Here is a 17,059-nt window from a genome sequence, read left to right on the forward strand (position 1 = left end):
AAGTTCTCCGGCATGAAATCAAATCCAAGGAAATATACATTTATTAGCCTACACTCCTACAGTATACCATACAGAGCAGGAGAGTATCAAGTACCAAGTACCAACAGACAACAGTACTAAAATAATCTAATCTATTACAGTAACAAGAGGGACATGCTGAAACTTGGGGCAGTCTAGACCATTTGGGCATTGACATCTTTCTGTCAATCCTCGACATTCAATGATACTGAGTTTATTTAGGGAGGTGAGCTTGCTAAGGGCTTCTGGTAGATATGTCAATTTGGGACAACCCCGCAAATACAGATCTTCAAGAGAGGACAAACAACTTATCCATCCTGGAATTTCCCTCAATTCTTTATTTCTTGAGAGATTCAGATAACGGAGGTTTGTCAAATGTTGAAGCTTACTTGGAAGACCAACCATTTTATTAAGTCCTTCAAAAACCAAAGAGCGAAGATTAGTTTTGAAGGCTTTCCATAGCATCATATTTCTGCCATCTTCATCTCCCTCTCTGCTTGGCGTTGGTTGTTCATTTATCAATACATCAAGCTCTGGACAGTTCCAAAAGGTCAATTTCTCCAGTCCAGTCAAATGTTCTAGGCCTTGAGATATGCTTCTCAAGCTATTGCAGCTAAAGAATTCCAATTGTCGGAGAGAATTAGATAGAGTTGCAAACGCTTCTCTTAGACTTTTAGTGTTCACCAGCTTGTGATCCCAGTGAACAGTTAATGAAGAAAGCTGGTGTAGACATTGTTTAGGGAGGGACATAAGTTGATCTTCCACATTATCCACTGTCAGCTCCTTCAACTTCAAATCAACCTTTCCTGAACCAGAACAAGATGTGGTTGTTGTTGATAGAGTTGTTGCCTTCTTCAATACTGAGAGCCTCTCATTGGTGCCTGTTAGTGTCAAAACCTCCACTTTTGGACAATGTGGCAGGAATTTCAACTGCGGACAATATTGTATTACCAATTCTGAGAGATTACAAAATTGCATGGATAATTGATTATGATCATACTCTTGGCCTGTCCCAACTAATTCCGGTGACAATGTACTTTTTGAATCATCTATACTTTCAATTGCTTCTACTTCTTTCCACCATCCTTTTAGGATTTTCATACACCTCAACTCAAGTACTTCAAGAGATGGGAAGAATATAGTTTGCATCCCTTGCAATTTTGATGATGGCAAGGAAGTGCCACATACACCATTCTCCATATATTCCACACTTTCCATAGACATAATCTCAAGACGCTTCAAGAAACGTAGTTGACTAAACATAGGGACTTGTTGACAACTGCAGTTGTTAAGTCTAATCACAACCAAATTTGGAAGAGTAATACACAAATCACCCCTCCTTGCCCAACTTGGAAGCTTCTGACCCTTGTACCCTTGAATCCAAAGTTTCTTTAAATTAGAATGCGGTTCGAGGCCCTCCAGCACAGCTTCATCATGGTTACAGTCATTATCAGCTAAGAAAAAGGCTATTATCAGTTTAGTCAGCCCCTGTTTCTTGGTCAACTTTGCTTCCATTGCTTCTCCTACCATATCCTTTTCAAAATCTCTGTAGATCTCTATACGCAGGTAACCTCTCAAGTTATCGAGTTCCTTTAAATCACTCAATTTAGCAGTACTGTTGGGATTGTACCTTAATTCTGCAGAATGCTTATAATTTACTATAAATCTAGGCAACTTATTCAGCGAAGTCAATTCTGCTAACCCTGATGGCATGTGAGTTAATTTAAAACAATCAATAACATCAAGCCTCTTCAAATTTACAAGTTTTCTAATATTTTCTGTTAGTGTTCTAAGCTGTAAACACCCATATAGATTAAGTGTTTGCAAATTCTGAAGATCTGTGATTGAATCAGGGAGTTCTTCAATATGTGTATTTGATAAATCAAGGAATCTCAAGTGAATAAGCTTACCAACTGAATTGGGCAAACTCTTGAGGCTCAGATTATGTAGATCCAACACCCGCAAGCAGCTAAACCTCGTTGTTAACTGTTGGCATATGAATTTGCTGAAGGTAGACCCATCATTTATTTGCTCCGGCAAAATAAACGTACGCAGTAGCTTCAAATTAAGCATGTCATTTGGGATTTCCCGCAAGGAGGTCAAATGATAAGCAAAAGACAAGTGGAGGATTTTGTCATCAAAATCAGTTTCTGCAGACTTTGCAACCTTGCACTTGACTCCAGCCACTTCTTGAGCAAGATCATGCATCAAGTCGTGCATTTTGCAACCCGTAATAGCACCCCATTCGTTTTTTATTATGTCCTGGAAAAAGCCCCTTTGCAACAAAGTTTGAAAATAGTCCTCTGCAGCTTCATCTAGACTTTGGTTTTCATTGAATTCTGGAGTAATGAAACCCTCTGCCATCCAGAGCTCTTTCAACATTTCTTTGTCCAATTTAGTGTCTTTTGGAAACAAAGAGCAATATGCAAAACAATTTTTCATTGGTGACCATAGGTGATGGTAGCTAAGCCTAAGAATGCTCATAATATCACTTTGGCTCTCGGGTATTTTTGCTAGACTTGTTTCCTTGATTGACGACCACTTTCTCTCCTCCTTACCATAAAGCAGACTGCCTACGGTTCTTATGGCCAAAGGAAGTTTCCCACACTTCTTAACAATCTCCTTGCCTACCTCCACTAGTTGTGGATTTTGTTGAGCTTCTTCATTGAATGCCATCTTTTTAAATAATTCCCAAGACTTCTCCTCAGATAGACCGTGTAACTCATGAGGAGGAAAAGTTCCCATTATTTCGGCCACCTCCCTTGATCGAGTAGTTACCACGATTTTACTTCCTTTTCTACCAACCTTTAAATAAGCTCTTAACTTGAACCATTTCTCACAATTATTATTCCAAACATCATCTAGGATAAGAAAGTACTTTTTATCACCCAACTCTTCCTGCAATCGACCTTGTAGCTGTTCCATATCTAACTCTGGAATCTCTGTGTTGGTTGTAGCCCTGAGGATCTTTTTAGTGATGTCCTCAATATTAAAGTTCTCTGAAACACAGACCCATAATCTCATCTCAAAGCACTCCTTAACTTGATGATCGTTATATATGAGTTGAGCTAAAGTGGTCTTTCCCATACCCCCCATTCCCACAATTGTGATGACAGAGGGCATCTTGTCTCTCTGCTCGTGCTCGTCGTCAGTTGAAGAAGCAAGCAGCATGCCTATGATAACTTTCTTATCATCTTCTCTACCAATAACTTCCTCAACATGAACAAAAGAATCAGTCTGATCTCTCATCGGCCTACCCATTACCTTGTTAGAGCAGGGTACAAAGTTAAATTGTGTACCATCACTGACAATGTCAGCAACCTTTTTCCGAATTTTTTTAATCCTTCGGGAAACACGGAAGGCAAAGGCTATCTGATTGTTGCGGGAGAAGAATGTTTGTACCTTCTTACACATTGTGTTTCCATCAATGAGCCGTTTTCGTGAGGCAATGGTAACGAACTCATCAAACAAGTCATCTGCATCGTAGACAACAGTGGTAAGCCTCTGTAGCCAACCACGAACAGCATGGCTTTCAGGGTGATTATCAGCGTGCCTCTCTTCAGCGTCCAACAGCTTCCCTTTGATAGTGTTGATGGTGTCCTTGAGCTTCTCGAGCCGAGCCTTGAAGCCCCATGCCGAGGCAATCTCATTAACCGCAGTTGATCCCAGATTCTTCAGGACTTCCTCTGCAATGCCAAATAGTACTGCTTCAGCCATTTGCCTCTCTCTCTCTCTCTCTCTCTCTCTCTCTCTAGAAATCAGAATTTTTGGTGAGTCAAGTAAATTGTTGTGAAGAAAGATTGAGGACTTGAAGATGATAATGTAGGCCTTCTGTATTAGTAAAATTGTAAGGAGTTGACTAATCAATTTTATGCATGGTCAAGCGGTCCGGGTCTTGAGAGTGTGTAGACTACGGTGTAAGTGTGTAAATTTTCTTAGAATTTTGATGAATAATTCAAATTGATGACGTTTGATGTTGAATGGAAATTTTTGTGTATGCCTACAGTTGACTTGAGATTTAATAAAATGAATTTTTAAGGGCCTAACCAGGTTCAAAGCAGTGAACTTGATACTAGTCAGAAGTCGTATTTATGCTACTCGTATAGTCGTATTTATTCTGAAAACTGACAACAAAACTAATAACTCACAAACCTCAATACTATAAATCTCACAGAGAACATGAACAAGGCCTGATTTTCATTTTCAGAAAACAAAATTGTATGCAAGTGTTTAGATGATTTCTAGCTTTTTTGTATGTAAGGGCAACATTATGCAAGGTACTGAACAGAGGACTTGGGACAATTATGGCTGGATCATTGGCGTTTTTCCTTGAGTTTGTTGCCAATAATTAATCTTCATTGCATTTGCAGTTTTTTTATTATCGACTGAAAGTTCATTTTAACTCTTTGAATTGGCAGGAACGTCAGCTACATACATTAGATTCTTCCCGTATATAAAGAAGAGTTATGATTATGAGGTAGAAGATAACATGGTCTTACTCCCTTTGTACTCAAAATCATAGTAATGAAAAATAACTTCTATTGTATACTATTGTCTTCTATTGAAGATAACATGGTCTTACTTAGGGAAATAGTATATGCTCACATGATATGTGAATGAAAGTCGAGTTTTGAGGTGCTCTGTTAATCAGCTTAATCAGTTGTTACATTAAGTACCTTGTTATTGTTTATGATGCAGCGTGTGTCCAACAATACTTCAGTGACTCAAAATCAAAAGCTGAAGAAGAAAATAATTTGTTTGATGATATATTAGGAAATTTTAGATTCAAAATCTGTAGACGAGGCTTTGTAATGGTGCATATTATGCTTCAACTTATCTAGGACAGTAGTTAGTATATAGAACAACAGCTTACTGTTCTCTGTACATTTTATTATTTTTAAGATGCGCAAATTGCCAAATACCGGAGCCTCGGGCATCAAGGTACTGTTTCCTATTTCCATGGAAGCAGTAGGTTAAGGTAGAAGACCGACTCTTCTGCCCTACTTGAGTGGAAGAATCAGCGAGATCAGAAGACTGCTACGCCTACTAAGGCTCTAACACCTAAACAGAAGGAAGGTGGAGGAGACAGTAAAATGTTGAGGCCAACGTTGAGCAAAACCAGCCATCACAAGCCTAGAGTTTGCTGAGGCTTTACCATTCGCCGGCCTTTGCATCATTACAAAGACTAGAATGGACCCGGTCTACAATAACTTATTGTAGACCCAACCTTCTTGTATACCATACGAATGTGATTATATCATACGAAATGTGATTATATTACTACAAAAGTGATTATATTATTTTGAAACTGTTATATAAATATATAACTCAAAAAGTGAATTTATCATTATAAAAAGTATCAAATAGTAAATTACATCATTTCAAAACATGATTTTTAAATTTTATCATCCTAAAGATAACTATATAATCTCATTAAATGGGTTTAATATGAGATTATATAATTCAAAATATGACTCACAAAAAGATAATTATATCATCTAAAAAAGTGATTATATCATCCAGAATGTGATTATATTATTTGAAAGTGTCAAATTTTGGGTCTACAATAATTTATTGTAGACCGGGTCCATACAAGACCAATTGTTGCATCATTGATAGTGGAGACGGTTGCTAGGTTGGATTGTGTCATTGAGGAGGTAGAAGAGCTTGGGAGCATAGCTTATTTTAAGGAGTTTAAGGCAGGGGATGACGTTGTGAAGTGTGAGTGTGTGACGATAAGCCAATTAGTAATGGTTATCATCTGCCGTACGACCGTACCTTTGCTTTGGTTGATGGATTTAAGAATGGTATCTCTAATTGATTGTACTTAATATGTACTTCAATGTGTACAAAATTAGTACGGAATTCATTGAAGTTGTGTCTGTTATTAAGATATTGATTACTGTAAATGAAGTACTTAAATGTCCTTAGAGAGTTAGAGTTACAGTTTAATTAAACAAAAAATATCAAAAAGTATACTATAAGGGCCCAACCGGTGACCTATTGATCTGCAGTCAATTGCTCTACCACTGAGCTATGAACCCATCATTGTATAGTTTACTGAATAATATTTATTTGAACTAATAATGTGATTGTGATTACCCATTTATTAATTAAAACTTCCAAAGTAACATCTTGCAAATGTAAATATACTTCAATTTTACTTTATCATAGGCAATGCATTAAACTTTAATAATAATATTATACAAAGTAGTAATTAAATAATTAATTACTAAATGAAATAACACAAAGTATGAACTTTTAAATTTTATTTTAAGAAGGTAAGGTGGTAGACTCCTTAGTCCTTACTAATCAAACCTATCATGTCTTATGGTAAATTAAGTATAGGCATATATATAAGAAAAGAGAGGAATAATAAAGCATAAAGGAGAGTAATAGGTTTTCCACATATACTTAATACCTCCTAGAGTCCTAGGCTTCAAGTTTGATCTAAATTCTAAACTTATTAGCGTCGTGACACGATCCTGTGGACATCAACATAATCTTTTCCTACATGGCTTTTGGCTACCTATTTCAACATATAACAACGATAAGAGGTTTAAACTCACATTTTCACATATTTGTTTAAATCATAAACATCAAGAAAAAAATACTCCGTATTAGTATATTATTACCACAAAATATAAATTAAAAACTGTAAAATAATATCAATCCAACAATCACTTTTTGAACACGGGAGTACAGGACAATCAACCAAGAGTCCAAGTTCAGAAATAGTAAGGACCAAGTGACCAAGGTTTGTTACAAATTTACAACATCAAATCATACAAGAGAGGAGAACAATAACAAAATAACCAACAAAAACATTAAGATAAGATATTTTTGTTATACATCTAAGTACTTCGTATAAAAAAATGGGTGGTCACTTGTCTATCTGGAAAAATTAATGGCGTGTAGTGTCTCAAACACTGTATTTTACAGGTGGAGAGGAAGTCCAAGGGGCTTATTTGGATGGAACATTGGAAAATTAAAAATTGATGAGAAATCACAGCCTAAGTACCATGACATTGATCTTCCTTTCCCACCCTCTCTGGTCTCCAAAACATTTCTAAATGGTATGTATCCTCTTTTTTCTCTATCTTTTTATCATCATGATATTTACTTCAAAATTTTTACCATAATTTAATACAAGTATTATATTTTAAGAAGTAAACCTTTAAATTTCCCATTTCATATGATTAAATTTGAACCCATATGTATTACATACTTCGTATTATCTATCATCTGGATAGACTGATTAGGGATAATGTTGCATACATCTAGACCTTTGTAAATCTGAAGTCACACACTCACACTAGTGTTATATCTTGGTGTGTTTTTTTTTTTTTGGAAGTATTAAAAAAGAAATTCAGATACTTAATTTGATCTTATTCCTGTTAATAATATATTTTTGTTGGGAATATTAACTGACAGGAAGAGAACTGAAATGCTGTTACAGAGCAAGCGTTGATAAATTTAATGCAATAGACTTCTACAAATTCTGTGACTTTAAGGGCCCTTGTGTTATAATAGGTTACACAAACAACAAGCCCTTTAAATTTGGAGCATGCAATCCAGAAGGTTACAGAAACACAGATGATTACTATGACACATTTGATGCATTCCTCTTTTACTGGCAAGAGGATGGGAATCTTGATCCAATAATACTACCTAAAGTTGGGGGCAGTGGAGCTGCCCTTTTCGATTATGCCCGTGGGGGGCCACAATTTGGCTCCGATGGACTGCTCATCGGCCCACCTCTAACGCCAGTCATGGATGTGTTTACAGGACCTGATCAGAGTTGAGGTGCAGGTGATCTCAGGCAAGCAAAGTCTAGGCTGGGGTTATCCTATGCTAAGAGACCTGATGGAAAGGAGTCTATCTTCAGGGATGAACCCAACCCAACCCTTGAGAAGGTCCAAGTCTTCTGCAGTCCAGACATTACAAGATTACACTAATTTATTGTTTATTATCTTCCTTGTTACAGCAACATAATTATATAATGGGATGATGACATTTTCAGAGCTTTTTATGTCTTTATACTAACAATTTCCGATAGCTTTCTAGATGGGTGGCCAACTCCCCTAGACTTCACTCTACTTTCGCGGATTAACTAATAATGGCAGAAGCATGTACAGCATTACTAAAACTAATTCAGAGTTCTAACATTGTCCAAAAAGAAAGGATATCACTCATATTAGTCTGATACCAGATTTCACTTTGTATAATATCAGAAGATTAAACAAATCACAAAATTTCAACAACAAAACAGATTTAACTTAACCAATTTTTAATATCAAGATGATTGATAGTTTACCTTATTGATTTGGTATTGGCAGCATAAAAAAACACGCGTAATTGCCCTCCATCAATCCTCTCAGACCACCTCCATGATTATTTATCTATAACAACATTGATTAGGAATCAAATTACTACCAAATAAAATAAAATTTGCAGAAATGTTCAAATATAAAAATTAGAGAAAAATTACTAATGATACAAGGAAGATTGGGGAAAAACCTTATAATTTAATTGCAAACAAGCAGCCCCAAATTGGATGAAGAGCATCCAATCAACCTTAATCAATAAACATATTGCCTAATTCAATCGAATTTGAAAGAGGCTTTCGGGTTGAATTTCTTTTTCCTTTTTTATGCTAAAAAAAATACTGAGTTTTGATTTAATTTGCATGTAGGTGTTGAGATTCATATAGGTTTTCAAATTAATTTTGATAAGAGATAATAAAAGAGTGAGATTCTGAAAACAGTTAGTTGAGTTATTTGAAGAAGGCTTGGAGGTCGAGAAGCGATTGATGGAGTTGAGAAAAAAAGTGAACAGCGAGAATAGAAAGGAGGAGGAAGAGTTCGGACCGGGACAAGCTACAGCCTAGAGCCTAGAGGTAGTTGGACCGGGTCATGTAACAATCTCCTCTTGACTCTTTAGGCTAGACGTTTTTTATTACATGGATTTTTTATTTTATTTATTTTTTTATTTTAATGCAACTTACGTGGATATTTATTACGTAGACACTAAAGATACTTTGGAGTTACAATGTGTAATTTAAAAATGGGTATGAACAGCTTAGAAAATTGAATACCTTGGGGGTAATATCACTAATATGTAGAAAAACCCATTATTTTGTTTTTGCTATCAGATCATTATTAGGTTCGTTGTTATTCATGGGAAGATGATCTGATTTCAAAAGGGTTTATTATTTTTCATCAATTTTTTCAATTATAACACGAAATCTTAATGTGGCGGACACTAGATACAAATTAAAGCCATAAAAAATCAATGTTCGTGTCAATAGTGGTTTAAAAATTCCCTTTATGTGTCGGTTTAAAAATCATTAAATTCCCCTAATAACATCCATTTAGGATCAATGTTGGGTGTCAGTTTTTTTTTTTCTTCTTTGATTCAGCTTAAACCGCTAATGGCAATGGTGGTTGTAGCTTTAAAACCGCTAATACATTTAGCAGTTTCAACTTTCAAGAAATAGACTGTCTTTTATTAACATCTCTCTTTTTCTCATTTTTTTTCTTTTTTGAACAAAATTTTCCTTATTTGATTCACAGCTTCCTTTCCAACAACAACTTAAAGAACCTAGGCTGCCCACATTAATATTGCTAAGTTCAAAAAACCATATTTCATATGGCTTCGTTTGGCATCATTGTGGTTTTCTGTTTTTTGTTTTTTTTTTAAATCATATAATATATATCATATAATGAATCAAAAACTAGTCAAACTTATTAAAATCATGATAATTTGAAAAACTGACAACAGAAAAGTGAAAACACCTTTTTCTTGTTTCCTGTTTTTGGGTTTTTTGTTTTTCTTTTTAAAAAAACAATAAACTAAAAACAAAAAACAATACCAAACAAGCCTTGTTAGTAGAGCTGTCAAAAACTGACTCGACCCGAAAACCCGACCTGAAACGGCAATGATCTGAACCTAATTTGTACCCGAACAATTGGGTGAAATTAGTGACCTGTAACCCGACTCGAATTGACCTGATGTTAACCGACAACCGATTTGATTCAATACTTTATTACCTAAACCTGAACCTGCAACCGATATGATAGTAACCGTCAACTGATTTAATGCGACCCGACAACAATCCAAACCCGGATTAGTACCCGACCTAATTAGAACCTGAAAGCAATTATAACCCAACACAACTTGTTATTGACCCGAGTCATGAAAGGCTTAATAAAATTTTACACACCTTTCGTTCAGCTGGTACGTACTGTTCTGTAAACCCTCAATCCTTAACAAAATATTGGTACAAATTGTTTAGTTATACCTTTTGTTCTCTATTACTTCGCATATAAGCTTAATTAAATCTTGATAATGTTTGATCAAATTATAAAAGGCATAATTATATAGGTTCAGCTTCACTCCATCGATATTTATTCGAATTGAATTTGAACCAAAACCAAGAATGATCTAACTTTAAGATTATCCGGCCAAATAATTATCTAACAAACCCAACCCTAACCCCCGAACCCGAATGTACCATCTATTAACCCGCCCAAACCCGACTCAACACAACCGGAACCTGAAAATGAACCCAATCTGAATTTGACTTGAATCAAACTGACCTATACCCGAAAAGGTAAACAATTCGGAATAATCTAAACCGAAATTGACCCGACCTGAACCTGAACCTGATCTCAGGCTAGATTGACCCGACATAACCTGATCCTAATTCTACCCGAAACCTGATTTGACCTGACCTGACCCGACCCGAACCCGACTTGAACACCCAAATTGACAACTCTACTTGTTAGCAATTTTAACATAAAACTATTGACGACATTAACAATTTTGAGCCAAACCAAATAAAATCCTACATGGACAGTTCTTTTGGAATTCATTTTTAAATTGATGTATAATGGGAATTTATTTTTGTTTTTAATTAGGAATTATTGTATTTTATAATATTCCATCCGTTTCAAAATGATATTCTTTTAGAATATTTTATGTACATAAATTAAGGTAAGGGAATAATTTGAAATTTGGACTTTTAAAATACAATGAAACATTTTTTTGGAAATAAGTACATTGGGACCTTTATTTATTTATTTATTTATTTATTTATTTATTTATTTATTTTGATTAGGTTCATTAAAATTAAAATCTAATATATATATTTAAAGGGAAGTTTTTTCCCGAGTTTTAGAGAGTCGCGTAGGATTTTATTTTCTTAGCGCGCCATGAAGGATTATAAATTTAAGTGGTAGCCAATTAAATAAGAAATTATTAATTTCTTTTACAATTAAATAATTCAAATGCCGCGTAAGCAAAATTAGCGAATGAGATTTTAACGTTTAAATTAATTAAATACAAAAAATGATGCATACATAAAATAGTTTCTGGTTTTAACATAAATAATATCTAATGAAATTTGTATGAAAAATTTTTCTCATTCTATAACAATTAAATTTTCTTATTTTCTTACTCTTGTAATGCTCATATTCAAAATTTAAATAATCTAATCATATAACTAATATATAAAGCTAAACTTTTAGTCAGACGACGAGATAGCGACACTTGGCGCTCCAACTTTTCGCCAAATGTCGCGCCACGTATGATTGAGTTATATAGAATTCAATTTGTATGATAAAAAAAAATTAATTTAAAATTCTATTTTCAATCAAATTTGGATAGAATTTTAGGATAAAATTGTTAATTTAGATTATAATTTTATTAAAAAAAAATTATTACAATCATAAATTATCATATAAATTTATTTTTTGCATCATAGTATTTTTTTGGAGCGAAGGAATTAGCTCAAAATGCACCACATCCATTATTTATAATGTATTCTAATCAATTAAAACAATATACTTTACAATCTAGATTCATTTCGGACAGGGTCAATATTTTAGGTTACGGGTCAAGAAATGTTTTTCACCAATGTTATTATTAGTCATTACATGCCTACTATATAGTTTAAATCACCACAAAAACACATCAATTCCTAAGTAATTTTGTATCTGATATGTTTTAAAATTTGACATATACATTAAAAATTTATCTTAAAATTCAATAAACAACCCGGGCATCGCACGGGTACAAAACTAGTTAGAAAATAATTTAGAAGTGGAGGGGAGTAGTGTTCTGGACGAGTTGTGGCTGATGCAGCTCATCGAAAGCGGGTTAAGTATAAATCTGGTTGACAGACAATTGAATTTAATTTCCTTTAAACGCATTACAAAGTTCTCTGGCACAAAATCAAATTAAAAAGAAAATACATTTGAATAGTGAAATTGAAAAAATTAAAAAAAATCCAATTTGTCTTTAACAATAGCAAGAGGGACATGGTGAAACTTGGGGCAGTCGAGACCATTTGGGCGTCGACATCTTTCTGTCAATTCTTGACATTCTATGATAGTCAGTTTATTTAAAGAGGTGAGCTTGCTAAGGCCTTCTGGTAGATATGTCAATTTGGGACAATAACTCAATGCCAGATCTTGAAGAGAGGACAAACAACTTATCCATTCTGGTATTTCCCTCAATTCTTCATTTTGTTTTAGTTGCAGATAACGGAGGTTCGTCAAATGTTGAAGACCACTCGGAAGAGTCACCATTTTAGGAAGTTCCCCAAGTGCCAAAGAGCGAAGATTAGTTTTAAAGGCTTTCCATGGCATCATTTCATCTCCCTCTCCACTTGTTGTTGGTTGTTCATTTTTTGATACATCAAACTCTTTACAATTCCAAAAGATCAAAATCTCCTATGCAGTCAGATGTTCCAGGCCTTGAGATATGCTTCTCAATTTACGACAGCTATTGAATACCAAACGTCGGAGAGAATAAGATAGAGTTGCAAATGCTTCTCCTAGACTTTTAGTGCTCACCAGCTTATCATCTAATTCGACAGTGAGCGAAGAAAGCTGGTGCAGACATTGTTTAGGGAGGGACATAAGTTGATCTTCCACATTATCCATTGTCAGCTCCTTCAACTTCAAATCCGTCCTTCCCGAACCAGAACAAGATGTGGTTGTTGATGCGATCTCCAATACTGAAAGCCTCTCATTGGTCTTAATTAGTCTCAAAACCTCCACTTTTGGACAAAGTGGCAGGAATTTCAACTCTGGGCATTGGGATATAATTAATTCCAAGAGATTACAAAATTGCAAGGACAGTTGCTGACCTTGCTGTTGATCATGTTGTTGGCCCGCCTCAACTAATTCAGATGACGATGTACTTTCTGAATCATTTGTATTCTTAATTGCATCTACTCTAGCTCTTTTCCACCATCCTTCTAGTTTTTTCATTCCCCACAACATAAGTACTTGAAGAGATGGGAAGAATAGAGTTTGCATCCCTTGCGATTTTGATGATGACGAGGAAGTTTCACATACACCATTCTCCATATATTCCACACTATCCATATACCAAATCGAAAGATGCTTCAAGAAACGTAGTTGACTAAAGACAGGGACTTGTTGACAACTACATTTGTAAAGGTGAATTTTAACCAAATATGGGAGAGTAAAACACAAATCACCCCTCTTTGCCCAACTTGGGAGCTTCTGACCCTTATACCATTGAATCTCCAGTTTCCTTAAATTAGAATGCGGTTTGAGGCCCTCTAGCACAGCTTCATAATGGCTACAGTCATTAACATCAGTATATCGATCAAAGTCTATTTTCAATTCGGTCAGCCCCTGTTTCTTGGCCAAGTTTGCTTCTACTGCTTCTTCTAGCATGTTCTTTTCAAGATCTCCGTAGATCATTATATGCAGGTCACCTCTCAAGTGATTGAGTTCCTTTAGATCACTCAATTTAGCACTACTGTTGGGCTTGTTCGTTAACCCTGCAGAATGCTCATAAATTACTTTAAAATTAGGCAGCCTATTCAGTGAAATCAATCCTGCTAACCCCGATGGCATGTGAGTCAAAGCACAATTTCTAACATCAAGGCTCCTCAAACTAGCAAGTTTTCTAATATCTTCTGGTAGAGTTCTAAGGTGTGAACACCAACTTAGATTTAGTGTTTGCATCTGAAGATCTGTGATTGAATCAGGGAGTTCTTCAATATCTGTTCTAGATAAATTGAGGAATCTCAGGTGAATCAGCTTACCTATTGAAGTGGGCAAACTCTTGAGGCTAAGGTGATGTAGATCCAACACCCGCAAGCAGCTAAATCTTCTTATTAACTGTTGGCAAACTGATTCACTAAAGGTAGACCCATCATATATTTGCTCCGGCACAAGAAACGTACGCATCAGCTTCAGATTAAACATGCCATTTGGGATTTTCCACAACGAAGTCAAACGATAAGAAAAGGACAAGTGGAGGATTCGATCATCAAAGTTTCTTTCTCCCAACTTTGCAAGCTTGCACTTGACTCCCGCCACTTCTTGAGCAAGATCATGCATCAAGTCGTGCATCTTACACCCCGTAATAGCACCCCACCCATTTATTATTATATCCTGGAAAAAGCCCCTTTGCAGCAAAGTTTGAAAGTAGTCCTCTGCAGCCTCATCTAGGCTTTGGTTTTCATTGATTTCTGGAATAATGAAACCCTCTGCCATCCAAAGCTCTTTCAACATTTCTTTGTCCAATTCAGTGTCTTTCGGAAATAAAGAGCAATATGCAAAACAATTTTTCAATGGCGACCACAGGTGATGATAGCTGAGCCTAAGAATGCTCATAATATCACTTTGGCTCTCAGGTATTTTTGCAAGACTCGTATCCTTGATTAACAACCACTTTCTCTCCTCCTTGCCATAAAGCAGACTGCCTACGGTTCTTATGGCCAAAGGAAGTTTCCCACACTTCTTAACAATCTCCTTGCCTACCTCCACTAGTTGTGGATTTTGTTGAGCTTCTTCATTGAATGCCATCTTTTTAAATAATTCCCAGGATTTCTCCTCTGACAGACCTTGTAACTCATGAGGAGGAAAAGTGCCCATTATTTCGGCCACATCCCTTGATCGGGCCGTTACCACGATTTTACTTCCCTTTCTACCGATCTTCAAGAGGTCCCTCAACTCAAGCCATTTCTCACGATTTTCATTCCACATGTCATCTAGAACAAGCAAGTATTTCTTATCACCAATTTCTTTCCGCAATTGACCTTGCAGCTGTTCCATCTCTAACTTGGGTATCTCTTTGTTGGTTGCGGACTTGAGGATCTTCTCAGTGATATCCTTGATATCAAAAACATCTGAAACACACACCCATAATCTCATTTCAAAGCATTCCTCAACTTGAAGATCATTAAATATGAATTTAGCTAAAGTTGTCTTGCCCAAGCCACCCATTCCCACAATTGTGATGACAGGGAGCATTTTGTCCCTCTGCTTGTGCTTGCCGTCAGTGGAATAAGAAGCAAGCAACATGTCCAAGATGACTTTCTTATCATCATCTCTACCAATAACTTCCTCAGCATCAATAAAAGAGTAAGTCTGATCTCTCGTAGACCTATTCATTGCTCTCCTTTCCTCATGAGAGCAGGGTACAAAGTTGAACCGTGTACCATCACTGACTATGTCATCAAGCTTTTCCCGAATTTTTTTAATCTTTCGGGAAACGCTGAAGGCAAATGCTATCTGATTGTCGCGAGAGAAGAATCTTTGCACCTTCTTATTTCCACCTATGAGTTGTTTTCGTGCAGCAATAGTAGCAAACTCATCAAACAAGTCATCGGCAGAATAGACAACAGTGGTAAGCCTGTCAAGCCAACCACGAACAGCATCATCATATTGCCTCCCTTCAGCATCCAACAGCTTCCCTTTTATAGTGTTGATGGTATCCTTGAGCTTCTCAAGCCGAGCCTTGAAGCCCCAAGTTGAGGCAATCTCAGCAAGGGCCTTTGATCCAAGACTCTTCAAGACTTCCTCTGCAATGCCAAACACTACTGCTTCAGCCATTTGCTTCTTTCTCTCTCGCTCTTTTTGTTGGTATAGATTATCAGAATTTTTTATGATTCAAGTAAATGTTGTGAAGAAAGATCAAGGACTTGAAGATGATAATGTAGGCCATCTATGTTAATTCAATCAGTGAAGTTAGTATGGACAAGTGAGTATACTATTGATATTGACTAATCAACTCCATGCAAGGACAAGTGGCCCCGGCCTCGACTTTGAAGACTGACTTTTTCTACGGAGTAGTAATTTTGATGAATAATTCAAATTGATAATGTCATATGTTGAATGGCAATCAGACAATTTTTGTGTATATCTAACAATGACTTGAAGAATATTCAATATAATTTGTGAGTAATTTTTAAAAAATGACCTTTTTAAGGGCCTAACTGGGTTCAAACCGGTGATCTATTGAGGTGAACATGATACTAATTGCAATTCATATTAATGTTACTCGTGTTTGTTTTGAAAACTGACAACAAAAACCAATAACTCACAAACCTCAAGACTTTAAAACTCACACAGAAAATGAACAAGGCCTAAATTTCATTTTCAGAAAATATTAGTGTATGCAAGTGCTTAGATGATTTCTAGCTGTCTTATCTACTTGGTGAAATGGTTGATGTAGAGGGCAACATTATGCAAGCTAAGATTATCAGATTTTTTCGGTGATATAAGTTGAATGATTGTGAAGAAAGTTCAAGGACTTGAAGATGATAATGTAGGCCATCTGTAATAACTCAATCAAGTACAGAGTTGTATAAAAGTATACTGTTGACTAATTAACTCCATGCTAGGAAAAGACTAACTTTGTACGAAAGACTTGATATCTAAATATGACTTGAGAGTTGACGGCTCAATAATTCGTATTTCCATGGGTGTTAAAAAAAGGCCTTGGGGTTATGACGTCATGTAAAATGAGAATATTTATATTGAGAGTAGGTAAATATATTAGTAAATGAAAATATTTGCTTTGATAGTAAGTAAATATTTTGGTGAATCGAAAATTATTTTCTAGTCTTGCTTTTTCATCCACTCAGTAAGAGTCTTGAGACTATGGTAGGGGAGTTTTTAAAGCTACAGATTGAGGGTCTTCCACCTAAAGAGAAGGAAGGTGGAGTAGACAGAAAAATGTTAGCAAGATTGTCATCACACGCCTCGAG

The 17,059-nt window shown here is 35.8% G+C and overlaps 1 protein-coding gene and 2 pseudogenes across 1 annotated transcript; 1 reads left to right on the top strand and 2 right to left on the bottom strand.

Moving 5' to 3' along the window:
- Positions 1 to 16: 16 nt before the first annotated feature.
- On the bottom strand, positions 17 to 3,735 carry LOC145580326 (disease resistance protein RGA2-like). Its single transcript, XM_081637744.1, has one exon. The coding sequence runs from the start codon at positions 3,733 to 3,735 to the stop codon at positions 127 to 129; it is 3,609 nt and encodes a 1,202-aa protein (XP_081493870.1). The 3' UTR covers positions 17 to 126.
- A 3,190-nt stretch (positions 3,736 to 6,925) lies between these two features.
- LOC145567118 (uncharacterized) lies at positions 6,926 to 7,976 on the top strand (annotated as a pseudogene).
- Positions 7,977 to 12,248: 4,272 nt separating this feature from the next.
- LOC145580342 (putative disease resistance protein RGA3) lies at positions 12,249 to 15,940 on the bottom strand (annotated as a pseudogene).
- Positions 15,941 to 17,059: the final 1,119 nt, after the last annotated feature.

The sequence above is a fragment of the Chenopodium album genome, chromosome 2 (genome assembly GCF_948465745.1).
Source record: "Chenopodium album chromosome 2, dcCheAlbu1.1, whole genome shotgun sequence".
Taxonomy (NCBI): Eukaryota; Viridiplantae; Streptophyta; class Magnoliopsida; order Caryophyllales; family Amaranthaceae; genus Chenopodium; species Chenopodium album.